Source organism: Poecilia mexicana, unplaced genomic scaffold (assembly GCF_051168715.1).
Source record: "Poecilia mexicana isolate PSO_F unplaced genomic scaffold, ASM5116871v1 scaffold_20, whole genome shotgun sequence".
Taxonomy (NCBI): Eukaryota; Metazoa; Chordata; class Actinopteri; order Cyprinodontiformes; family Poeciliidae; genus Poecilia; species Poecilia mexicana.
In genome coordinates this window covers 12,741,344-12,769,271 of record NW_028263389.1, presented here as the reverse complement: position 1 = coordinate 12,769,271, position 27,928 = coordinate 12,741,344, and the positions used below count along the sequence as shown (strand labels likewise).

Here is a 27,928-nt window from a genome sequence, read left to right as displayed (position 1 = left end):
AGGGATTTATTTCCATCATAATCCTAAAAAGGATTCCTCAAGTTTGAGTGGCATTTCAAAGCATAAGGAAAGTGTTTGCATCATTCATATCATCCTTTGTGGTTTAAAAGAAGGACGAGTGTCACGCTCCGGTGTGAAAATGCATTAATCCGTGAATGATAAATCTGATCAAAAAGGGCTCCATCATTATATGACCCTAGAAATGAATAATTTGCCATGTCATCTATGATGCATCACCTTTATTTCAGTATCCAGAACCAAAGAAAGCCTGGCCTACAGATACTCTCCACTCAAATATTGAAGACATAAACAGAAATGGCAACGGAAAGACCAAAATCCATTACAGTATAAATAACAGTGAAGAAACGGTGAAATTAAGTTACTTAATAGGCACAACAAAGGTAAAAAATAAAACAATGCAGGACTTTAAATGTGAGAACAAATATATTTAAATCCGTTATGACATGTCTGGGAAGCACAAACACAAACTGATGAGCTGCTAATCCGTCCTGCCTCAAGAATGGACCAGGACCCAACATAGAGCAACAGCAGCATTCAGCTTTAATGCTAATCGTGAAAAAAACAAAAAAACAAAAAACTTCCAGAAAACTCAGCTGAAATGCTGCATTTCTTTTCTTTTCTTTTCTTTTTTTTAAATCAAGGCTTGGCCCTTTGGTTAGAGGTTTTTGCTTGTTGTTTCACTTTCCTTTTAATCATGTGGAGCATTTTGAGTTGCCTTGTGGCTGAAAATGTGCAAAAATCTCACAGTGGTTTGTAAATAGTGATGTGTAAAACAGTCAGAAACACAACTGAAACATAACGTCCTGCAGCTACCCTCATTCATTTTTTTATTTAATAACTTGGAATTTGGAAACATATTTATGGCTTTTTAGACTTTGATGTACTTAAACTAAACTCTTTTTAGACCTAACACACCATGATGTTTAATCTCGCTAAGCCATTGCACATGCAAAACTATACTTATCAACAGTGTTTTATTATTTACTCAAAACACTAGTAGATTTGAGAACTGTGTGAAGCTGAAGTCAGCGATGAATTTACTTACCTGAAGATGCAGAGGACCACAATAGCTGTAATCAGAGAGATAAGCGAAACACTGTGACCAATGGTGTAGCCAACCTTGACTTGCCAGAAAAACTTTCCCTAGAAATGACAAGAAATGGGGGAGAAGGAAATTTATTTACACACATAATTTTGTGCATAGCCAAAAAAAAACTTCTAATTTTTCTTACTTGTTTGAAGATGAGGAGACACTATAATTTTTTTTAATTTCATTGAATGCTTGTGTGAAATTTAAATTTTACATCTGAGGGAGAAAAATCCCAGTGTAAATGAATTGCTTCTGTTGCCAGACAGCTTGGAAGTCAAGCTTTTCCGCCAGAGGCATGATTGTTCCTGCTCCGCTATGTTCAAATGCAACAATCAAGAAGGTGTCACACTTCACAAAAGACACATTTTTGGGGGAGTTGAGAGAAGATTGCTGTATTGGCAGATCAAAACGAATAGGTATCTGGGAAGGAAAACGTCAGAAAACACTGTAATCATGTGTGAAAAACACAATTTTTCTAAAAGCAACAGAAATCTTACTCCACGATTAACCCTGGTCATCAATCCTGACCCGTTTTATACGGCCTTTCACTGAAGTTGGAAGTGCTGAGACTCAGAGTTTTTCCTGATCTGCTAAAGCTTCCTTCGTTTCTGCTCTTAAAGTGCCAAAGATACTTGAACCACTTTAGATTCTTTTAATTTCGTCAAAACCACCGACATTTTTATGAGAGTTAGATTACATTTTATGAAAGAGACTAGCATCAAACAGCCTGTGATTTCTGAGTGAATGGAAAGTGATGGTTTTCAACGAGTTACTGGGCCTGAGTGCAAATTCATGTCACAGTTTTACTTCCACTTTTTACAATTTTGTGTGCATCCATCCCATTAAATCAAAATATGCTGAAAATATGGAAAAGCTTTAGGTACATGAATGTATTTATGAGACACTCTGTCCTCTGTGATGCAGAATAAAACTCTGAAATAATGTAGTTGCCTTCGTCAGTAAAAGAAATGTCATTCCAGACGTTCCTTTTATTGACGTCTTCAATGTATCAACTATAAGCTAAAACCATTGTTGGTTTTCTGAAACTGCGGCGCTGCATCTTCCTTTCAACTCAAAAATCAATCCCAACCATTTTATAAAGGTTCACTTTAGGCCTAAGGAATGTCTTTGTTCCCCCGTGTGTTTGTGCCGTCGCCCTGTATGTTTCACTTCAGACAAAAATGAGATCAGAAGCTCTGCATCCTGCGATACACAAAGCCATCAAGTATGCAGAGAGACGGACATCAAATTCCTTTTAGAGCTCCCGACTCGTTCAAACCTTGCTGAATTCCTATGAGGAATACTAATGAGGCTCCGTGTGACTCAGAAAGCAGACTGCCCACCAAGAAAGCTTTTTACCGCCGTGTAGTGCTCCTCCGCTCCTCGCCCTGCCCCGCCTTCATCAACACAGACCAGCTTTGCTCTCTCTCCGGTTAAACAAACCAAAGGAAGGCAGCGTCTAATGTATTTATTCCCCAACCCTATCCTCTCCGTCTCCTGCAGGCGCAGTGAATAACGTTTCGTAAAGCTCGATAACACGAGCGGGACTTTCCGACTGACCCGGTCATGTCAAAGTATGTCTGATGAGTCCTGCTTTCAAGACTGCGACGCTTCAGCAAACAAGTCAGCAGTGTTGACTTATGGGCGTGTTCATTTTTAATGGAGGCAGCGTATTCGTGAATTGTTTGAAGCATTTTTAAATCAAAAGCAACCCGCACAGTTCTAGGGATTTGTCTGCAGTAACGCCACGGTGCTAAGGTTAAATATCATCCTCTGCAAGAGACCGTGACAAACGTAAATAAAAGCAGATCTGAGCTGAAAACTCGAGCCAACAATCGATACACCCATCTTGCTGATAGACCTACCAACACTGACCCAAAGAGCAAACAAAAGAAGCTCTCGCTGAATTATTCCTGCCCACTGGCTCTTGACACGCTCCCCTGTCGCACTGTTGCATTCATTCGCCATAGGACTTCGGGGGCAGCCTGTGGATGTCGGCGGCTTACTTACATCGTCGCTGGTGCCATTGAGATTGTAGCCGCAGTTCACAGCGATGTCAATAGGATGCATCTCGGTCCAGCCGTCCGCTGTGCAGGTTTTGGAGAGGTTGCCTGCAGAGGGAGAAAGAGAATAGGCAGAAAGCGGATTTCTTTTCTTTCATTTTTTACACACAAAGAAAGGTCCCAAATTAGTTTAACTATGTGTAAAATTGACTTCTCGGACAATAAGAAATAGTCGAGCTCACCAGAGACACATGTATGACTATCCCAGTGTTTCTTGGAAATAGGGTGAGAGTGAACACCATGGTGAGATCAAAAGAGCTGACTGAGGCATTCAGGAAGAATGTTGTTTATGGGTTTGAAAGGGGCTTCTTAGGTGTCTCCAAAATTGTGAAATCAGGCTGTATGACAAGTAATCTGCAAGGAGAGGACACTCAAAGCAGCTCGCCCTAGCAGCAGCGGGCTCTTGCTACTGATAAAAGTGGATGTCAGTGAGATCAGAACGAGACTGCTTGAAGGTTGAACGTAGAGAAGGAAACTTTTCCTCTCTGAGTAAAAGCATAAAGGCCGGAGTAAGATTTGCCAGACAGAACACAGACAGCAGGCAGTTTCTCTGGAATAGTTTTCTTTGGACAAATCAATCTAAATTTAGAATATTTTGAGACTGGAACTTACGAGATGTTTGGTAAAAATTACAGGAAAAGAACCTCATCCCAACAATGAAGCATAGAGGTGGAAGTATAATGGTTTGGGGATGCGTTACTGCGTCCCCAAACGTTACTGCATTGACTAAAGTCTGACAGGTTAGAGTCCTTGTCAAACGGCGTTTTGACTAAAGTACAGCTTTTTATTTCTCTTTCTCACCGTTTACGTTTTAATGTTTTGTAAATCTCTTTCTGTTTTTATTTTAATTATGTAAAGCACTTTGAAATGCCTTGCTGCTGAAATGTGCTATACAAATAAAATTTGATTGATTGATTGATTGATTGATACTGCAGTAGAAGGTGGTTGAAGAAAATGTAAAATGGCAATATGCCTAATTTTTTATAGCTTAACTTTTTGGTTTGGCACTCTTGGGTTTTATTGGTGTGGTTTACAAAACTTTGCATCAGCTTCAAGGTTTTAACATTACAAGCACGAAAACAGCCAGATATAAAACAATACAGTGGAAAGTGTTGTGGTTGGTGTTCATTATCATTAGCAAGAAGATGGAAATACAACTCTTTCAAACTTCATTGGCTTCTGGAGAAAAAGAATAACTCTGAATAATAAAATGTATCAAAAACAAGATGTGTACATCTTTGTGTGTGTGTGTGGGGGGGGTGTGTGTGTGTGTGTGTGTGTGTGTGTTTCTTTTAACTTTTGTGCCTAAAGTCTGTGCATGGTTAGACGTCAGAGGTTCACACCAATTGTAATTATTGGTTAAAAAACACAACCAAAAAAACGTTTTGCATCCTCTAAGGTTTAAAACTACCTTCTTCTGAGGGCCGTCTGGATTTCTTCACTTCTCCCTTCTCAGGAAAATGCAGCTCCAGCTATGTTCATTATTGTTAATATCCACACTATGAGAGAACGTGTTTTCTTCAATAACTTACTTACAAATTACTTGTAAGATTTCATCAAAGATTTGTTGACATGTCGTAAATCAACACGCTGTCTCGTCCGGAGCGCAGTGTGACAGGCAGCAGATCTGCTTTGTGAGTGTAAGTATGGCTAATTGCTGAAAAATGTCAGCACATGAGCCGAGGAGTGAAAACGTGCAGTGGGAGGTTTCGGTGCATCAAGATGTTCTGCTCAGTCAGAGAAAGGTCAGCGTGTGATTGAAATGTCAGGTCGTCCTCGCCGTAGCTGTGTGTAAACATGCTGCTTGTAAATATCCCCCGCTCCCCCTCGTTTTATAAAGCAATTAGATCATTTCCAAGACCGTTTTGTGGATGCTCCTCTTCACTTTCGGGCGGAGAAGGACTTTGCAGAGAACTTTTAAAGATGACAACGCCACCTTTAGTCAAAGCAGAAGACCTTCAGTCTTTGTTGTGTATTTATTGCTCTGTTGTGGTAAATTACCTTTAGTGTCAAGGGTATTTTGGTTCAAGTAATAGACTGTTCTTGCCGCTCTAATATTAATATAATATTTCAATGTGAAGACCACAGAAAAGTCAGCAAGATTTCCTAGATGCCCATCTCAAAGAAACACAAAAAAATGAATCATGATCGGATGAGATTTTTATTTTGATGAAACGTAACAGATTAATTGAATCAAATGCAGAAAAGTTCTCCAAAGTGTTTTGTGTCTGATTGCTTCAAAATAGAATTGTATTTAGTCCTGCCTTTGAAACAAACCTGCTCAAAAAGTGTGAGGTATGTCAGCAGAAACGTATCAGAACATGTCGTGGTGTGTTGTGGGTTTTTTTGTACTACATCCATTTGCTTTGGTTTATATTCAGACAAATAAAATGTACAAATCCGGAGACGACGTGAGGCATTCAAGAGAGCGTTTCTGGTGCTCGGACTTTAGCCGAAGCCAGTTTCAGAGCTGGTAGAAACTTTCCATGTGTCTTTTTCATTTCCTGATCATCTTCCACAACATTTTAGGAAAGCTATAGAACGGTGAACTGCACTGATAATCGGTAGAACGAAGCGTTCCGAAGTGTAGATTTTTGGCGTCTTTGTGTAACACTTTCAGGAAAATAGAGTAATGTTGTATGTTGCTCCAAACTCGAATAGATGTGACAGTGATGACTGGTTAGAAAAAGCACTGGCATCAAACCACTGCATCTTTTCAGGTTACCTTTTCTAACAATACGTTTTATCAGGCACACACTAGCTTTAAGCAATTTATTTTATTTTATTTTTTTTTGGGGGGGGGAGGGGGGTTTCTGTTATTTTATGGCTTTTGTTTAAATATGGAGGTAAAGCAGAGAGAGACATTTTTATTTTGGGGTATCTTCACAAAGGTATTTGCTGGTGCATACCTTAGATGGCCTTTTCTTCCTGTTCTGAATCGAGATGCAATGCAAGCTCAGCTCCGAAAACAACTTCTCTCAAGCATCAATTTGAGCTGACACAGTTTGACAACATTTAAATTAAAGAATATGCATAAATTTAGGAGAAAATCCTCCTATTTATTCATTGAAATCACAGCCGGAGCAAATAGAGTGACATTCTCGATGACTGGAGCCATTTTTGTTGCAGCGATATTCTCAAGTTGTCTTTCTTCCAAGTCCAATCCAACTTTTAAGTCTTTGAGGAACATGTCCAAATCAAGCTTCAAGCCTTTCTAAGTCAGAATTAAATTTAAAGACTCTACTGCCAGAAATTAATATATATATTTTTTAAATCTTATCATGACATCCAGGTAGTTCCCAAACCTTTTCCTCAGGTTCCCCTGCTCTGCATGTTGTAGATGTTTCTGTTCCTGCACACTTGACTCAAATGATTGCCTGACCGCCTCTGCAGAGCTTCAGAAGAAGTTACATTTATTTTGTTTCTGAAATGATCCAAAGTCACAGAGATATTAATGCGATAATTTCTGTGAAGCTAGAGCTAGCATGAACAGATTAACAGACATTTATAGCCCACAATCGATCACTGGCTAATGATCAAGTGCATCTTTTTATAGTAAAACGTGCAACAGAAGCAGAGTGTAGTTCACATACCAGCTTTCAATCATTCTTCGTTATATGACATAAAAACAATGATTCAAGACTCGGATCAGGAATCCAAGTCAAGTCTCAAGACTTCTGGGTGTAAATCTGACTCACATCTGAAGTCCTTTTATTTTAAATACAACTCAAGTGTCAAACTTGAGTCACACTTAAATCAGATTAAATCAGATTTCATGAAAAAATATTGCAAACATGATAATAATCTGAGTAAAAGAAAATAAATGATGGGGACATGATGCAATGTTGGATTTACAAAAAACACATAGAATTCCTCCTCACTCTGCTCATTCTTTTCTTTATCAAATACATGATTTAGTTTGTGTTTTAAAACATGTTTTTTTAAAAACAGATTCCGAAGCCTGATTGTTGAACATTCCAACAGATGCTTTACACAAAAAGATTAAGAAATAACTCAAATAATTTTATACATTTTTGTTGGAATTGGCAGAACTGAGGCAAACCAGGATTATGCATCTCAACATTCTGTAGCATCATCTGTTATTACAGAAATGTCTTTCACAAAGAAAGAAAGATCACACACAGTACAAGCAACTCTTTCTATAAAAGCCAGTGTGTGTGCAGACATGGGTTGATTTTGTTTCACTTTTGGTTTTTGCTTATTTTATTCATGCGGTTTTATCCCCTTCAGCTTTTTTAACCTCCACTTGTTTGGTGTTCCTCCACGTTGATCCGACTCAATCTGTTTATTTGCTGTGCATGCTGCTGATATCCTCTGTTTGTTTTTCATCAGCAGCGTTGCCCTTAGAACAGCACATACTATATAAATTGAACGTAGCTGGCAATCCAGTACTGGCAAAAAATAATTTAAGGAGCTCTTTATCTGTGCAACATAGATGCAAAAAATGCAAACATTGAATCCCAACCCATTTAAACGTTGACTGTATTCTCTAAACCTTAGAGATAAGTTACAAATACACGTCTTCAAGGATTACAGGATCTCATTTTCTTTTCCCATGTTACTTCAGTGAAGCGGTTTAGAAAGAATATTGAAATGTTTCACTTTATGTTAATTTCACGGCTTAAGAGCTTAAGGTTCTTTCTCAGATGCCATTTCAAACTTAGGTGCAAAGCTCTCCGCTTCAGGTAACATAGTTGTCAGTTTCTCAAATAAATCCTCTCTCGCCATGTCACTTCCTGTCAGGTACACTTTAGAAAACTCCATAATCCACCAGGAAGACGGTGTTCTATCAGGTGCATCTTGTAATTTGCACTCTGCCACAGGAGAATGAGGTTGAATGGATTGGAGAAGCGACTCATTGTCACCTCTGACATAACTGTGGTCTTCTTTGAAATTTGAAGTAAGGAAAAGCATAAAAATATGCACATCATTCTTTAGCAAAGTTGTTTCCTAATTTCAAAGTGTGAAACTTTTTTACTTATTCATTAAAGCCTCTTTGTATTTTTCTCAGTCCCCAGGTTATAATACACAAAACATGGTCCAATAAATTTTGCACTAGAAGAATTCAGTGTTTTAATCTATAAAGGGAGCATTCAATGACACAAAGATCCACGGCTCTCAGTGAAAAATGATCTGCTGACAGACAAAGATTCAAAAACCTGAAAGGTTTTCGAAAAAGAGAAACAGTGTTTCATTCAGTGAGCTGCAGACAACTTTAAGAAAACAAAAGAAATGCTCAGAGAAAGGAATAATTGTCTCTCCATCCAAGATTAATGGGGAACTGGGAGAGAGAGTCTCAACTTTCAAACATTTAGTAGTTGAAATCAACTATGAGCTGTATTTTAATCATTGGGCGCAGAAAAAAAAAGTCCAGGATACGGCAACGCAGGGTGTTCTGTTTGTGAACATTTTGAAATCAGACAGCACCATTCTCCAACTATTTTAATATGCTCTTTTTACAGAGGGTTTTATCTTTCCAGTGTATTTGCACTTTGGGAAATATGCGCGCTAAAAGATCGTAAAATATTGCAGTACGTGACTAAATTATCCAGCAGGGTTCTTGAAGTTGACCAGGTAGCTGCAGCACAGCTGTACAATGAGCTGATTATTAAAAAGACGAATGAAATTCCCGTGGATTCAACACATCCTCTGCTTTAGAAATTCAGCAGAAGGTCGAATGGCAGGATTTTTCAAAGAGAAATCTGAACTACGTGGCTCTACAAGTCATTTGTACCTACAGCAATGAGACTGCAAAACAACAAAGCACACCTGTTGCACTTTATCCTAGTTTTTTTGTTGTTGTTTTTTGGCGGGAGGTGTCTGTTATCTTATCTATTCTTATCTATTTTATCTTAGCTATTCCTCTTTTTTTTTTTTTTTTTTTTTGACACCGTCCTTGTTAAGACGTACCTTTGTATTTTTGTCATGTCTATATTGTGCCTCTAGTGTGTTTTTACTCTTTTTGTCTTTATAGATTTGCCGTGATGGATCACCTGAGTTTCCTCTGGTGGATAACATGCCGTGAAATGGCATTGCTTTAAAACTGTCGCCTAGGCAACATGTGATAACTGAAGTACAGGGTCAATTGAAGCCTGGACAGGAGATAATGCAACCAACTTTGAATAATTTGTTTCACACCTCCTTATTTATTTGCCTTTAGAGTGAGAGGGATTGGGTGGAAAGGAGAACGGACTTCACCCAGGACCCGTAGCAGGATTATTTCATAGCAGTTAATTCTGAAAACTGAATTAAATTTACTTCTATGAAGAGATGAAGAGTGTTATAATCCATGAATGTTTTATATTTAAAACCTGTGGGACATTTAATCATCTGCAATCCTGGGGGTTGGACTTCATGAAATGTATAACCTGAGACATAAAAACTGTAAAACACTTTAATATTACAGGTTTAAACGCCTGAAGAAGAGAACATTTACTCTCTGGGGATTCCTCAGATGTGGTTTTTTCAAGTTATACTTGTCCTTTTGATTCTGACTGAAAGAATGTTGTTTGTCTTTGGTAAATGTAGAAAGTGGTCAATTTTAAATAATTTAAAAAGGACCTAACAAGAATTTGTCTCTTTATTTCTTATCGTCATGCCTCAGCAGGTTACAGGTTCAAGTCTTTAGGGAAATTATATCAACACATCATATTTTCAGAGCAGTTTTCATTCTCTGCAGGAGAGAATATCCACTCGACCCCCGCCCATGATCAGCCTCTTGAATCATGTCTCAGATGTAATTAACAGGGAGTAAAACTGGGATTTCTAATCGTCACAGGACAACTCGTATCAAAATGTGGGAGTAAGGCAGACCAGGGAATATACATTTTTCACCAACAAGACATACTTGCTCAGGATTGCATCATACAAAAACTGGCTCTGTTGATAATACTAATTACATATGACTGAATTGATGTACGTACGTATTTTATTTTATTAGCAGAAATAAATGTTTGTGTTTTAGATAAATGAATGAATTTAATTAGTTGACTTATTGAAACTGCAAAATAAGTTTCAAAGGCAAAACATTTGAGATAACGAACAAAAATTCATTCAGATTGCCGCAACATCTCATGCTTAATAAATTTCTTATTTTGATAAATGACTCCATGTTATTGAAACACACTTTAATTTAATCCTCCTTTCCATGGTTTTGACAGTGACAGATGGGGTAAAGTTTCATCTAAAGTCAAAGCATATCCCTGACCCGTCTCACACTGTTGATCAGGACATTTAACAACTGAGTTTTCCTATGTCCTGCATTGACTGCACTTTTCTTACATTTTATCTTGCAATCAGAAGCAGACTGCAAAACCGAAGCTTGCACAGGAAAGTTGCAGATATAAAAGGATACGATCTTCACTGCTGCAGGAGTTGCTCTGCTTGTGTTTAATGCAGTTTGCAAAAAAAGGAACTCGTGTCAAACCAGTTACTTTAAAGAAGTAAGACTGAGTAAAGGCTGGAAAATGGTCACCTGAGCATATCGGCTGTGATGCTAATTTCACGAGCAGATTCACAGGTTTTCTCGAATTTTTTTTTTTTGCAGGATGTTCACCGGCAGCTTCGACATCATCCCTCTCTCCTGCTGCCGTTAGTTGAAGCGGGGGTTGAAAGTGCACCCTTCATCTGCAAAGCGTCACATTTCCCTGTGTCTCTAATTTGAGGTTTGACCCTGAAAAGGTGCTAATGCCACCATGAGGGGTGGCGGCGTGGAGTGGGTGGGGTTCAGCATTAACAAATAGCATGCGGTGAATTCTACTGGATGCTTAAGAGGCTTTTCACAACTACAGAATAAGCAAAGGTGAAAGAGTCTTCCTGAATGCTTGAACTGTGCACGGCTGAATAAAACCTGACCAAAAAATTGCTGAAGAGCTGCTGACAAATGATGGGTTCAAGTAAAGGAAATGCTTTTAAGGGAATAACAGTTTCTCAGAGTACTGTTATAAAGGATATATATATGCAGCTCTGCTATTTTAACATCTACTAAAAAAAAAAAAAAAAAAAAAAAAAAAAAAACAAGTGAAAGGATTGGGCTCTTTCACAAACTGGCTCTTTTATCCATGAAAGCATGCATTGGAGGTGCGCACAAAACTATCATATCCATGTCCTGGGAGTACCTGTATGTGATCTGTGAGTGGTTACACCTAACAGCCAAAAAGCTCCATCACCGTGTCTCTCAGCAGGGCTGTCAATAGCTGGATTTCAACACATCTCTCAGTGGGGGAGCAGGAATGAGCACCTACTTGCTGGGTCACACATATGCAGCCACAGCAGAGAAAAAGCCCCGAGGTGTGGATTGGATATTCATCACTCCCACTGCTCTCAAAATGCCTTAAAGAGAGAGTGAAAAGTTTTTTGTTTTTTTTTAAAGTTTTGAGTCAGGCCAACTGTTTTAGCGAAAGATTTATTCATCTGATTACGTTGAAGACATGTCATAAGCAGAATATATGGTATAAATATATTCAGAAAAAATTCTTCAACCAACTGAATCAAGGCAGGTGTATTTTTATAGCACCATTCATACTTAAGGCTTTGAATTTAAGTGTTTTGAATTTAGATGATTTCAATATTACCACCATTTTTACTGTGGAAGTACACTATGGTCAAAAGAAACAGAATAGATTCTGAGAGAGCAAACAATTTTGTTTTTTTATATGGAGGAAAAACACATTTAACATTTTTTAGACCTAAAAAAGAAAAGAAAAACTGACGACTCAAAATGTGGTCATCTGACAAAATATATCTCACATCTCACTTCATGGCTCTATGAGACATAATTACATCAACAAATGAAGCAAAAACAATAATTATGAGTTAATATTTAGTTTTTAAAGCATAACTGTAATTGTTCTCGGTTGATTTCCTTACTTTTTATTTACTTATAACGTGTTTATTTTACAATATTTTTTCTACTCCCCTTTTTTTTAGATTTATTTTTTATAAAATTATTTATTCATGCATAAAATTTTGTTCCCATGAAGTTATTTTTAAAATGATTTCCTGTACGTGTTTATTATTGAAAGATGTCATCTTGTATTGTTTGGATTATGACGTCCAGATTAATTCTTATTTTTATGTTTTGCATTTCCAACCATCCATCCATATGAAGACATATAAACTTAATTTTATTCAAATCCTAGAATGTAAAATGCCTTTTTATTATGACTGTAACTTCTGGTTTCCTTTCATGTAGGACAAAATCTACCGACATCTACTTTGCAGAACCTCACTTTAGTGAAAGTGACATTATTATTTGAAGAACTGAGATAAGCTACGTGGCTAACTACATTAATAATTCTTTAGAAATACATTTTTATTTTCCTGATGATTGATAGTTCTTTGTTGTAACATTTACCAGTTCTCTTTTAGAAAGAATCAAACAACCTCATTCTTCGGTTCTCTCAGATTTGTCCTTTTCAGCAGTAAAATTGCTGAACCAACTTCCAAAGCATGATCACTCCAGATTCACTCCTTTGGATGAAAGATGCCGAAAAATGAATTGCATTAATACCAAAACATACTTTTAGGGAGAAAATTATTAAAAGCTGTTACCCAACTTATAATATTCTTTTAAAAAGATCCTTCATGAAATCTGTTTTGATGGAGGAAAATGATACATTCTTTGCAGATGACTGTGTCTTTTCTCTTCTTTTGTTTTTTGAGTCCCAGATGTAAGCCACTTTCTACTTAGTTGTGTGTCTTCACAAAGCTTTCACAGTTGCAAGCATTGATTGTGAAGGTCAGCATGCAGCATGAAGAGATAAGAAGCTCCAAAATGTTTAAACGGGTTGCATTTTGCATTGAGTAGAAATGGAAATGGCATAAGTTCGGTGTTCATTTTTGTTGTCAGTGACATTTTTTAATTTATTAATAACTACGATGAATATTGCGGGGCTGGGAGTTGATTTAGTCAGCTGAATTGCTGTAAAGCTGGAGATGGAAAGCGGGAAGCAGAGCTCTTGGCCACGAATTGCTTAGTGCTATTATGACGAAACGCTTTTTGATCAATATCCTCCGGACAAAAGAAATTCAATTTAATTTGTCTCTGTATTTTTATGACACCATCATTGGTCACTTTATTAGGTACACCTGTTCACCTGACACACAAGTTACACACAACGCAGGTGACTTGCTGAAGCAAACCATGAACAGCTGAATGGGTGAAAAGGGAAGTTTCTTCTTTGGAAAAACAATAGTCTTTTTTTTTGTTTGTTTGTTTTTTGAAGACAATAGAAGCAGATTTGTCTTGTTTGCGAATGTCGCTTGTGCGTCTGACGTACGGACATAAACACGGGGATACAAAGGTTCAGGCCAAAACCCTTTGTATGTAAACAAAATGCAATTAATTATGTTTTTTTTTAAAAAAAGTAACGCTTTAAATCTGTGCACTCATATTAACAGAAATGGTAACACTTTATTTGAAGGGGGGTGAATAAGACTGACATAACACATGTCATGAACATGAATAAGCCTTCATGAATATTTATGACTGTTGTCATAAAGCGTCATTCGGTAAATTATGACACTTTTAATACAAAGTTGACATTATTCAAAATGTCTTTGTTATGACAACTTGACATTAACCAGGAAATCATTACTGATATAAATTTGTTATAAAAGTATTACTGACTGCACTTTAAAAATCAGGTAACTTTATGTTATTAAAGGTAAAGTTTAAACAGTAATGATTTATGACAGTTTCATATGTCATGTTTATGAAAGTGTTATGACAGTCTTATTCACCCCCCTTCAAATAAAGTGTTATCACAGAAATTGATGCGTTAAAGTCCTGGCCCTAATTTCAAGACAAAGATGTTGTTACAAAGTAACTCCAACTTATAAAATGAGCTCAGCCATACTGGGTAAAAAGTCAAAATGAGGGTTTCCAGCAAAGTTTTAAATCTACACAGTGAAGAGTTTTGTCTAATGAGCACTGGCAGTGAGAACCCAGGAGCTGGCACAGAAAAGGTCTGAAAAAATAACCACGAGGCAGCACTTGCTGTCAAAATCTCTCTGCCATGATTAGAGAAAGGCAACCGAAGCTCAGACACCCACAATATTATCGAGAATATCTTAACATGCACCATTTCAAACCTCGACGCAGATGGACTGCCTGAAGAAACTGAGCGTACAGCTCACTCAGGCGTATTTCCCAATAACAGACGGAAAAATGTAACTGGGTGTGTTGGGTCTCGATTTCAGCTGTGAAATTATGGTAGAGTCGGACTTTTCTGCAAACTATATTAAAGCATGGATTCAGTAAGACACACATCAACAGTTCAGGGTGATGATGGGGGTGTAAATTCACACTTTAAGCCTCGTAGGAGCAATTGAGACTAATGTAAACATCACAGATAACATGAATTTTCATGCTGTTGATATTCACCCCTTCATGACCAAAATGTGCCCCTTTCTCAGTGGTAACTTCTACCAAAACAAAGCATCATGTCACAAAACTCAAATGATCTAAAACTTAAACTAATATGAAAATAAGTTCATTGTATTCCATTGGTCACCCCATTTTATTTTTATTTTTTTAGCTGTATTTAATCTGAAAGTGCAAAAAAAAAGTGTAAGAAACGGAACTTTAAGCCATCAGCTCAGTGTTTGTGATAATCTTACCTCTTTGTTTGTCACTGAAGTAGCTGAAATATGTCGGACAGGTTATCGTCACCACTTCTCCAACTCTGGCTGAAGGCCAACAGGCGACGATGTCCCACATCCCCTGGCAACCTGCCAAAAAAAAAAGGTCAACAACACAAACATTGCATCACTCGAGACAAACCGAGAGAGGGCAATGACAGAACCAAGTCATGGCACAGCAGAGTCCTAAATCCTTCAGTGCCACAGATCTGCAAAAAGTCTGGTTTACTAAAGTCACCTGTGTGGAATTTGCGAAATAATTTCTTATTTGTATTTTACAAATGAATGCAAAGTTATGCCAAACATTTTATAAATCTTGTGATAGAAGGAAAATAATCTTGTTCTGAACACATAAAATAATCTGCAGTTACTTAAAATGATTTATCGTTCAAACATTTCTGCATTCGGGTATAAAAAACTAAATCCCAGAGAAGTGAAATTGAGGTTGTTGTTGTTGTTTAGGATAACTTAGTGATTTCCTTCTTAAGTCTTTGCAGAAATCTATTTCCATCCCTTTTCTGTATTACACGTCAAGGCCGCAACCTCGTCAGCCGTCCTCATTCCGCCACCTAACACCCTGCAAAGCCTCAGGAAGGTGTGAAAAGACAAAAACACAAGCTGCAAACTATCCCTGCGCCGATTTAGTTTGTGAAAAGTTCAAAACAAAACAAACAAAAAAAAGTTTCTCAAAAACATTTGAGTCTTTGGAGCGAATCCGCTGCGGCTGAAACTTTCTCAGCCATATGTTGTGGATGTGCGTTCTCCCACGAATGCACAATCTGCTAATTCGTTTATTCAGGATGTGACCTCAGAGTTCAACTTACACTACCTTCCTGTTGAGGAAGCAGATAGGAGAGCAGAAAAATGAGATCGTTGCAGAGATAGGGAAAGCTGTCCCCACACCGGCTCTTTATATGGGGCCACTCAAAGCAAAGTGCGGTATGTCCGTGGACGGATGTATGTTCAACTGAAAGCAGTTGGAGGAAAGACTGACACCGTCTAATAAGTATAAGTGATTTTGTGCACTTTAAAATGACAGGAATCCCAGGAAACAATGATTGAGTGGGTGAGAATATAAAGCAGTAATAATTCAATTTTCAGATAATGCATTAAGAGGCATTGCTGTGTTGTTAAATGATTTTGCATAAGTGTGTTGAGGAGGCCCGTCCATTTAGAGGGATGATTTCTTACACCTACAGATGATGTAACTTATCACGACTTTTTTTTTTTTTTTTTTTTTTGCGCATTCAATGTATTTTTTTTTAAAACTTTTATGACTTTTCTCTTTATTTACGTTATTTAACCTCCTACTCTGATTGAAATGTTATAATTGGTTGTACATTAATGGGTCTGGATATGTAAGACCTTTGTTTTAATCTAATGTATTGTGTTTTAATAATAATAATAATAATAATAATAATAATAATAATAATAACACATTTTATTTGAGGGTGTATTTGAAGCGAGAGGAGAGATTCAGGAGAAATGTGATTCTTAGAGGACAGCAGCAAAGACAAGGCTATGAAATGTCTCTAAAAACCATCTGATCATATCTACAAGCTCACTTGGAGGCTTGAAAAGAAAACAAAAACAAACAAAAAAAAAAACAGACAATTTTGTCCTACACTGAAAAGCTAACAAGTTGAGTTTTTTATTTTAAGCTCTCCTGGAGCTTCAACCGGAACTATGATATTTGGTCAGATGACACTAAGGTTGAGCTTTTCAGCAACAAACTGACCAGGTTGGTGGGGTCTGACGTAAAGCAAGCAAAGCAAAGAACCGCAGGCATGTCTTAGATAAAATCTTTGTATTTCTTTTCTGTGATCATTTAGCACGATAAAAGTGCCAACCTCTGAGTTAGAGCTCCCACAACCAGAAACGATATCAAGCAGCGTCTCATAAATCCTGGGACAACATCGAGGTACGACTGCAGCAGCATCGACTGACATGGGACTCCTTTCCTCCTCTGTGCAGCTACTGCACGTTCTACCGCTGTCTCTTTTCCTCCCTCGCCTCTTCCTCTTCACTGTCCTACTCTCGTAATAAACACATTGACATCCATAGCATGCTGTCCGTTTATTGACGGGCCGACATGTCAGATCCGTCTGACTCGATTGTGCTGCAGCCACAAGTCATGCAGTTTGTCATCTTTGGCCACGCCGTGTGACAGGAGCTGCGATAATGTCTCGGTCAAACGGCGTGACACTTTCAAGTCCTGTGCGGTTTTTGAAAAGCCGGGACTACATTGTGTTAAAGCACCTCATATTCGGCCAAGCATGGTGAAGGACTGAGCCTAAGTTACTGTGTTGAATTAGTCAGCCGTATAAAATACGCTCTATTTCCGTTTTATCTACAAAACACCAGAGTGCACAGCCTTTCCTCAGAGTGAGTTCACCCTTGCAGCTTACTCTTTCCTCCTAATAGCCCCCTCTACACACTCAACAAACAAAAAGAGTTTTCAAGAATGACCTGAAGTGACATTCCCAGAGGTGCGATTTTCACAGCTCTCTTTCTCCAGCTCGATCTCATTCATCACGTCACACATCTGCACCGATAGCACCTGAAAAAGATTAAGAAAACAAGATCTAATAAGAAAAATATGCATCATTTCGCTGCGACACGGAAATTACTTGCAAAAAGTTTTTATTTTGGTGATTAAGAGGAGTAGAAAGGTTCTGTTCAAGTTTTTCTTTATCTTATTTTAACAACATTTTAGCTTCCCATAATGCCTTTTTTTAGTCAGAATCAAGCTCCTGCTGATAATGCAGTAAATGCACAGAAATGTTCTCTATGTCAGAAATCTAAACAAAGCCTCTTCTTGGAAAAGGAAAATAGATGCTATCATGCAAATGGATTAGGAAGTGGAGAGGGGGAGCCACTGAGTAATCTGCTGCGATTGTTCATCTGTGTCAACAAAGGCTGAAAAATGCGGGCTGACAGCCACTGGCAGAGAGCCGGTGGGCCAAAGAAAACGTGTAAGACGAGCAGCAAAAGCCCGAGAAGGTCAGAGGAGATGAGCAGAGAGAGGGATGGAGGAGTCGGTATGAACCAGAGCATATTCATGAACTCTCCCAGCCCGAGCTCCTAAGCAGTGGGAGCAGCAAAGGTCAGAGTAAAAGGAGTGCTAGAGCAAAAAGTAGTTGATGTATTAAGAATTCACTGAACCCTGCATGGCCAGTAATTGGTCGGTATCGACACTTTAAGCCTCCCTGCTGTTGCAAATCATCGCTGTCAGGAAAGAAGAATAAGGACATGGCATATAGGAACGGCTGTCGTTTTCAGAGGCTATTTTTTAATCTGACAAACACTCATCGGAGCTCTATTATTAAACATGGCTATTCATATACCATGTATATGTTCCTTTATTTATGTTTCTGTAATTTATGTTTAACAGGACCTCTCACCAATAAATCTTTTACTTTTTTATATGATGCTCCCTTTATTTCCTTTTAAAAAGCAGCTTCAGATTTGTGGGTTCAATTGCAGACTGGAGTACAAGTACGTTTCGCCATGTTTTCTCTGTTTGTGGATAATGGCTCTCACTGTGCTTCACTGTGAAACCTAAAAAATGACTTAATAAAACATTTGTTAGCGCTATAGTACTGGCAATGACTTTGTTTCTTATCTGTTCTGGAATTTCTTTTGATGGATTCATAAAAACTTCTAGCCTGCTTCTTGATGCCAGGCAGACTCTGTCTGAGTGTATTTAGGTCTGACTGTAATAACCCTGAGTGTGGCTTGTAAATTTGATGTAAATAAAGCACTAAGACACAGCGAGACCAGTTAAATTTTGACGATGAAACATTGAGATGTTTGGCACTCCGCACATTAAGACTCAACAAATAAATCTGCCTTTGAACAATCTGGTTATCGCGAAAAACAAACCTGCTACAATACAATTAAAGTTCGTGGTTGTAACAAAACACACGTAGCTAAAGTCCAAGAGGTCTGAATATTTTACAAGCCACAACGTTAGATATCTCTCCTGTCTTGTCCGGGTTTAACTTATTGCTTTATTTACCTCCCCCTGACATGGATGAGGTCACGCTGACACCATCCATGAGGTTTTGCTCATGGGAGTCTTTCCCTAAAACTGATTACAGCATCAAATCCGACATACCTGAAAGTAATAGCAGCAGAGCAGCCGGGAGATCAGACTTTAATCTGCAAACTGGATGTACATAAATCGAGGCAGAATGAAATCTCCTGTCGGTTGAACCATTTGGTGACCTTAGTATTGATTGACCTGGAATAGACTCTGGGTCAATGTACCAACTGTGCACTTATTTAGTTGCTTCATTTGCACAACAGGCTTCTCTCTGAGAAAGACACTATCATCACAATGAATTTACAGCGCAACATAGAACTGTCCCACATTGTAGCTAGCACATCGTTAGAGACGTTACGCTTCAAAGTCCTCAGTGGGGAACTAAGCAATAATTCAAATATATGCGAGAAATGTCCTGACTCTGCTCTCAAAAGTCCAAAAGTCATCTGTCATACATGGAAACGCATCCGACTGAAGCTGCATTTCACTTTGTGCAGCCTGACTCAGCAGCAGTTTCCACTGTAGTGAGGCCAGAGTTCGAACACAGCATGAAAGGCGTCGCTAACGAGCTGAAATGAACTGAAGAGGGGGCAGCACTAAAGGGTTTAAATGCCGTTTAGTCATTTTGTGTGGGAACAATACACATAGGAACAACAGTTTCTCTAAAAATATGAATTTGTGCGTAAAATTATCTTCCTTAAAACAAAGCTGCCTGTTTCCGATCAGAATTGATCGGAAACAGGCAGCATCTGATAAAAATAATAAAACTCAAAAGAGCAATAATTTAGAGAAAACCTTCGGTAACAAAACGGGTTTTTATTAGAATTTTGCTACAAAATGACAAAATGTCTTGAAACAATCGATGGAAATATCCTTACTGCCATTACAGCACTTCAACACTTTCAGCTTGTTTCCTCTGGAAATGTTGACATTTTAGTTTTGGGGAAGAGCCTTTAAGGTTGGAAGGACTTTACCATCATTTTGAGCTCTAAATGATTCACAATCATTTTGTTACTGATGTGGATTTATCCTCAAATATCCTCTGTCATAGGAGAAAACTTCTGATTCTTCATTCAGCGATTCATTTTCTGCTATTTAATGCTTTTGCGAAAATTTTGTTCCACTATAAGTGGGCTGTGCTCTACCCGTCACCGGTAATGTGACCAGGTAAGAAAAGACCTAAAGGAACATTGCCACATTGTGTCAACCGTTGAGTTTTGATCCAGCCTCCAGGCACCGTGACAGCAGATTTCATCTTCTTAGACACATATTTATGGATTTCACATTACATTTCTGCAGACCTCAGTTTGAGGAAAAAAATCCAACACAGCTCTCTGGAAATGTTTCAAGTGGCAAGACCTGGACCTTGTCATCTGGTATGCAAGTCATTTTTCCCATGGTGAAACTTCTGTTCCCATTTCTATGATGCAAGCTTTCTTTGAGGTGGCCTGACAAACCAAACTCCTCTGTGGAAGCTACATTTTTTAGTTGGCTTCACATTTCCTGTTCAAGCTTCGAGTGACGTCACATGCGAATATTTGTGTCAAAGTAGATTTCGCACCAAGTAAGGGTATTTGAAATCTAAAACAACTTGGCAACAGAGGACCCAAACACAAACAGAAGATAGGCAGGAACACGGGCACCTTAATATGTCATGAAATCTGTTACAAAATTTAAGAAAATGTGGAAACTCATCTATTTTTTTTCATTCTTGCCGTTGGGGGGTCAATCAAAAGAAAGCACCTAAAAAAAATCCATCAAACAAAAGTAAGATTATGTAAACAACTAATCTTATAACTCATTAAACTATTTTGTTTTACGTTGTGTATGGTAGTGTCATGGTTTACATTCTGCTTATGATCCTGAAGTTCCTAATTGAAACCTTGCTTCAAATCATTTTAATAACACATAAACACATTCAAGGAGCAACTTAAACTTTGTCCAAAAATTGCGATCTGGCGTCTGTTGCTCCTCACCTGCTAAGAATCAGAATAGGAAGAAACTGAACTTACTTATTTAATGTAAAATGACCAGGATTTTTTTTTAAATTACAAAATATTACAGAGCAGAGACTAATGGGTAAATGTGCCCACTGCCACAAGTCTGGACAAAAGATCTCAGGTTTTGAGACCTGAGATCTTTTGCTCAAAATAAAAGCCACTGTAGTGTTTCTGTAACTTGAATGAAGATTGCTCGAGCTTGAAGTTCACAAAAGTAAGAAAAATCCGACATTTAGTCCCCACTTTCCTCCTACTCTTTCTTTCATCAGAAATAATAAAGCACTGCTTAGTGTTCGGTGTTTTTCAAACTAACAGGCTCAAGTTTCAAGCCGAAGATTCCCAAAAAATGATTAATGCTGCATAAACAGAATAAACTCAGAGACAAAGTCCCTCATCAGACAAGCAAACAGACATAATGGAGTGACGTCTGCGCTGCCTTAGCCTGTAGGCTGCTGGGATCAAGTGTTTTTTATTGCTCGGAGTCGGTTTATTTTTTCAGAGCCAGAACCACAAAGAGAGTGACCGGTGCTGAAACAATCATCCAAGTTCACCACATGGATTCAACCCTGTCCTCAAAGAAACAGAAGAACGGGAAGGGCAGTGATTCATATTTTTTATTTTTTATTTTGGTTTAAAATGTAGAAAGTAAAATGAAGCATGTATCACCTGAGGTTGAAAATACACTTCTAAGATCTCCAGTTGAACACTTCTTCTTCCACACCGACAGCAAAATTGAACAATAAATCAATCTCCATGTCCTAAACCTTGCAGTCGGTGATAAGTGGACCTGTGCAAAGCCCTGGGGAAGCACACACACACACACACACTGCAGCTTAGCAAGAAAAACATCTCATAAATACCTGTCAGCTCTGATAGTTTGAGCAGAGCTCATCATGAGGGCCTGCCAGGCTGATGCGTCTCAATTTTTAGGGACTGTTGTTCTTTAAAATGGCAGCCATGTTTTCCCTTGTACGATGGGGAGATAATGATCAAATAAAAGAGAGAAGAGTTGAGGGAAAAATGAAAGGAGAGGCTTGTGTCATTGTGCGACCCATCTATCCAGCGTGATGCCTTTATATCCAGCCTCCATCTCTATGTGGAGCAACGTCTGCACCATGTGCAATCCTCGCTCAATAATTTTAGGATTTATTAACAAATGTGCAAAAAAAAAGAGAAAAAAAGCATTAGACATGAATGACTCTACTAGCCAAACTCAAAGAAGTGTGTCACTTTTAAACACATGTTTAGTGAACTAATAAATAACATCCCAAATTACTGTGGATAAAAATAATCTGTAAAAAAAAAAACAGTAGAATCCTCAATTACACAAATCCAGTCCAGAGCAACCTTTTTTTTTACACAACCTGAAAGAAAGTAAAATTATGTAATCGTTTTAAATTCAGTTTATTTAGGTTTCAATAAGGGCAACAGAAAGTCAATGGAAAACTTTCAATGTAAGTCCCCAGTAAGTCAGTCATTAATATTCCAGCACACACCTCCAAAACACAGCAGGCGTGAAGTCCGACAGCCATTTAAGCAGCGTATGTACCACCTCTAGTCAGATGTAGTAGTGAAAACAGCATAAGCAACAACCGTTTGTCTTTGGAAAAATGAACAGTGCTGCTACACTTCTCCATTAGTTTCAAAATCTGAAAGAACCTGACCAGAAGAGGCAATCCTCAAAGGTTTTAAAAGAACAATATCCGGCTGAAGGATTGTGTCTGAGCTCCTAAACATGATGGTGGTCGTGGACTGTTTCACATCCATCTCTTCTTCCTTTGTGTCTGCTGCACAAGCTGCGTATGTGACCAGAAACATTTACATTCTTTTACATCTTATACCCTTTTTTCTGTCAAACCAGCAGCACAGCGTTTTGCCCTTTTATCCTTTTTTTTCTCCTGCACAACCAGCTTTTCAGCAGATGTTTTTTTTTCCCAAGACAATTAGTGTACTGTAACATTCATCGACTTTCGCAATAAGATATTTGTTCAGACTGCAAGTTACAATAAGTCAGGATATCTTATCCATAGTGTGTCATTTAAATGTGGGAAAGACCGTCCGTTCCTAGAAATGCTATTTACTTGGAAACAATTATCATCGGATAAAAAATAGAGGTTCATGATAAGGACACACAGATTCAGGTTTACACAGGACCAGAAATGTCAATTTATAAAGACAATGAAAATGTCAGAACAGCAGGCATTAGTCCTCCTTCAAACCAGATTAACGCTGCCCAAGACTCCAGAACCTCAGAGGCTATTTGAGCATTGATGGATCACGTCAAAGTCAGGAAACCTATTCAGTGCAAACATGAGACTATGTCACGTCTAGGTCTTTCTTTTCTGCTGCTTTCATGGCCATCTAATGACAACACTCTGTACGCTGCGAACCTCCTTAGCAAGGTTTCAGCCTTGCAGTAAAGATGAGAATAAACATCAGTCTTTTCTTGAGCTCATTCACAGCATGAGGGAGCAGCACAGCTCCATCTGCCACAGCATTCTGTGTGCATATACTTTATACAGTGTTGTCATCACTAAACTCAAAATCCAAAAGATATCCCCAAGAGTCTGTCACACCCAGGCTCCAAAACCCGAACCTGCTTGTGCTGCAACTAGTTTGAAATTTTGTTGTAAACCATATCAATCACGTTTTACCTTTCTAACACTCTGCCCTTCTCCTTTACCCCGTCTTGAAACAATATGGAGCTCCTGTTTTGAGGCTCCAGAACAAAAAAATTTGAGAACAGCCTATTTGCACAATTTGGAGGTATGTGCGTTCCTTTCCTTTCGGGAGATCTATGTCATAGCAAGGTCAGTGCATTCCCATCTCCTTGCACAGGTGGAGGTGTATTTATTGGCTCGGAGATCTTGCCTTTCTTGTCTCATCTCTTTAATGAGATCATTTTAATTACAGAAAAATCATTGGTAAAATGCAACACAAACAAACTTCAACTCTCTATCTTATGTAACGGGGTGTAAACTGCATTCTTGATGCATCACAGAAAACCTTTCCAAAACCATTTTTTTTAATACTAAAATTTAGCAGATTACTATAGCAGATGTTCATAGATACATCTTTTCAGTTTGTGCCAAAGTCATGTTTGCTCAAGTGACTAAACATGTTAGATATAACAGGGAACAAATTGCCAAACACAACGTGGTTTATTGTTATGACAACAGGGCAGCCAAAGTCATACATTTTTACTTGTTATAAGTTGCTTCATTTTAAAAGCACTTAAATATTTAATGACGAAACAAAAGGATATGTGCCTGGTGAAACAAAAACAGGTGCTCTTCATATGATTGTGAACCTGCTTGATCGCTTCTCTGCAGAAACTCAGCTGGCACATCTTAGCAGGGTCTGCTTGCTCGCCCCTGAGGGGTTTAAAGAAACAAGTAGCTAGACAAAGAAAAAAAAAAAAAAAAAAAAAGCGAGAGGAGGTGAGCTGCGTAGTGATGTTCAGCTAACCGAACATCCAGCTGTGTTGTAAGAGCGACATGGCTGAGGCAATGTTTTGTTGAGTCTCACACCAGACACAAATTCAGACAGTTTTCTCTTGCTTGCTTCTCTCCTCGTCTGATACAGCAATGAAAAATGAGACAATATAAAGAGAAAAGGAAAAAAAAATGCTTTCTTACTTCTTGGTCAAAATGTGACTAAACATCGATTGCTCGGAGCTGCACTGAAAATGAACAATGCAACGATATTAGGGTGATTGCATGGCGACTGAAGCGCCGCACCGAAAAAGTAATCCAGTTCATGTCAGCCGAAAGTAAGAGGACAGCGAGCGTCTGTCTGCAGGGAGGCGGCGTGAAACAGTGAAAATGAATGTTCTGCTTGGTTGGGCTTGGGAAAAGATTACAATTTAGGCCATCAGTACAAATGATATCATGGAAAGATGGGAGAATGGTAAAATGGCTTCTTGAACCGTTGGAAGCTCAGGCAACAGGAAACGGGCTGCTCACACTAAAACGTAACTGGACATGATTATTCATGTTGGTTGCTGCGTTTCAGTCGACATTGATGTTCACGCTGGCTGCCTCATTCGTCTCTAGCAGCCATCTGTTTTCAAAGAGCTTGATGTTATCTCTGACCTGATTGATGGCTGCTTAAATTTTGCTTTCTATGCTGATTTGAAAATGCTGCTTCACAGCCTTTTTTAAGAAACTGATAAAAAACAAAGCACCCCTCTCCGTCCCCGCTGAAGAACTTTCTTTTAATTAAGCTTTGTTGTGTTATTTGAAGTGTTCTGTTTATGGCTGCTCTGACGGAAACTCATTTGTAACGGCCTGCTCTGTTAACTAGCAGGAGGCGTGTCAAACGAATGCTTTCCGTCAAAATTTACCTCATTTCTCATTCTGTAACCACAACAGGAAATCGCCCAGCTGCACTCAAACGCAAACAGTTTAGACGAAGACGGACTTTATTTATTCAGATGGTTCCTCTCGGTGTCAGTCAGGTGATTTTGTTTTTCACATCCAGAGGGAAGGACGAGTTATTATCGCCCGCCGCGCTCTCTGTCCTCTTCTTCCTCCGTCTCCCATATGCTTTGTGTTAAATCGATAATAGTGACATTCAGCCACTGGCGCGCAGTTTTTACCCACTTAGGGGACTTTCTGTGCAGGCTTGAGCACCACATTTTCTCACTGGATGTATTGATGTAACATGTCAGGCTGCGTCACTTTAAAGCCACCACAGAGGACTTTGGGAAAGACGCACGGCAAGAGCCACTAAGCCGGATCAACAAGTGATGATTCCGGTTAATGCAAGGCGTCAGGGTGGCCCAGAAGTAATCAAAGGCAAGGAGGCAGAGAGTCTTTATTATTTTGGGCCTGAAGGGAGCCCTTCTCCGTGGGCAGTAGCTACACTTAATCCACAACCATCATTCGTGTCCTAGAGTTGTCTTTGATTGCCTCTCACAAGTATTTGAAAACGGGGAGAAAAAGCATCCCACTTCTTTGAAATCACACGAGTGTCTGGACAGCTGTGCAAGTGAACAGAGATCAGCACAAGCATAAATGCTTCTGATAAGACCACAAAATTTCACGTGAGTTTTGAGTGTGAATGGACAAGACCAAAGTATGTGGAGCCACTGATTTTCCCATCTTAGCAAGGGAGGTTTTAATGGTTAAAAAAAGGAACCTACAAACAAATGGGATAGTGAAGCAATCATCCTGCGCAGTTCCACAAAAAGCCAACAGTCATCCAATCAATGGATGGATGGACGGATTAGGAAATACATTTTTCCAGACATCCCTTGTCTTTCTCCATCGTCATCCACTTTGAATGCACTGATTGCTGCACATTATTGGAGAGCGAAAACAATGACTGAAGGTAAAAGCAGCTGAATTCAGGTCCCATTCAGTTGCTCTGACTCACAATCCAGTCTGTTGAAAAATGTCTACTTTATACCAGCGTGGCCTTGGCTTAGACCATCTATTTGAATTACAAACGCTTTCTTCACTGAGCAGAGAGCATCTGTCGACGACTACCGAGAAATTAAACGTTCTGAGTCACCTTCTGAGAAAAGGATGAAAAAATGTTTCAGAAAAAGCCAGACGTCTTTAGGTTGTCAACAAGTGGCAGGGACAATGTAGAAAGTAGATATGATGTCAACAATTCAAGGCTTTCACTGTAAATCTAAGTGATTAAATTACTTTAATTTCATTTAGTAGGAATATTGTTAAGTAGATCAATCACTTTTGGGTAAACATTACAGTCGTAGTAGTGAAATGCGAAACAATCAAATCAACCAAATGCCTTAACAGGATTATCAGGCTATTTTAAAATAAATTTTAAAAAAAACACTTACTTTTGGAAGACATCCGTACAGCAGCAGCAGAAAAAGCAGCTGGAAAGAATCCATCCTGTCGTCCGTTTCTTTTCCCAGTTTCAGCAAAGGACAGCTGGTGGGAAGTTGAATCAGTCCTGTTTGGATCAGGTGATTTCTCCTCTGTAAAAACTACTTAGACATGAGGAGAACTGAGTTGGGGGGAAAAGGCTGCTGCTGCTGCTGCTGCTGCTGCTAGATCAGACCGCGCTCCTGTCTGCGCGCCTCTCCAGCAGCAGGAGAGCTGCATCAGCTCCACCTCCCTTCCCCTCCGTCCCTCCCCTCCGCCATTCACAACTCCACGGCGCCGGTCCCGGGGGGCCGTTAACAAGGCTGTCATCTCGCTGCGTGCTGTCGGAGGACTGTGTCGGTAAGAGAGGCCGGTAATTAATTCCTGTGTAATCCCTAATATTCCATTTAATCTTCTTCAAATAAACAGAGGCTGAACGCGGTCTGACAGGCACGCTGAAGGATGATTTTATCAGGAGCGTCGGTGTGGCCAAGTTGAAACAAAGTGTACACGTACTAGTAAACCTTTCTAAATGCCTAGAAAATAAATCTGATTTTCTCAGCGAGAAATCACAGAATTACCAGCAATGCAACTGAAAAAGCCTAAAAATGCTTACAGAAATCATAGCAAATGAATGTAATTAATAACTACACTGGAATGATATCACCTTATCCAGGCAGATAACAAAGCAATTCAAGTAACTCAATTAGATGTGATCTGATAGTATTTATTTGGTACACTGAGAACCCCGAGTGTGATCTGACTTGTAAGGTGGTCCTAAGTCTAAGAAAACACTCCCTTTTGAAGGCAAATAACATTTCAATGAGTTGCACATTTTATTTTTAAGAATCTCCGTTCAATAACAAATATTCCAGTTGGTATATCTTTTACAACAGATGATCAAATTCTGTCCAGAACCCCAAAGACGCCAAAATAACCATTTAATTTAATTGTGAATCCTCAAGTCCCATTATGCAGCACAAATATATTTTTTATGCTTACAACTGGAGAGATATTGTACTCTCCACAACAAGCTAATAGCACATTGCTGAATACACATGAAGGACCCAAACGTTCTCAAAAAGTAGAGTCTGTTTGTCACTTCTTGTTCAAAGTTTCTCTTTATGTTGTCGCAGTTTATTTTTCCTGTCCAGTTTAACCATTCTTCTTTCATATGAGGCTAATATTTCCTGACATATTAG

The 27,928-nt window shown here is 38.7% G+C and overlaps 1 protein-coding gene across 2 annotated transcripts in view; it reads right to left on the bottom strand.

Moving 5' to 3' along the window:
* The window catches only part of vipr1b (vasoactive intestinal peptide receptor 1b), a 35,078-nt gene extending 8,143 nt beyond the window's left edge, over nt 1-26,935 (bottom strand). Inside the window, exons 1-5 of one of the 2 annotated variants that reach the window (XM_014969946.2) lie at nt 26,699-26,935; nt 17,308-17,398; nt 14,818-14,928; nt 3,122-3,222; nt 1,067-1,164 (exon numbers count right to left, since the gene is read on the bottom strand). In XM_014969946.2, coding sequence (XP_014825432.2) covers nt 1,067-1,164; nt 3,122-3,222; nt 14,818-14,928; nt 17,308-17,398; nt 26,699-26,752 — 455 coding nt within the window. In that variant the 5' untranslated portion in view covers nt 26,753-26,935. Of the gene's footprint in view, nt 1-1,066; nt 1,165-3,121; nt 3,223-14,817; nt 14,929-17,307; nt 17,399-18,958; nt 19,044-26,698 lie in introns of those variants that run through there. The other variant, XM_088001191.1, reaches the window with a different exon arrangement.
* Nucleotides 26,936-27,928: the final 993 nt, after the last annotated feature.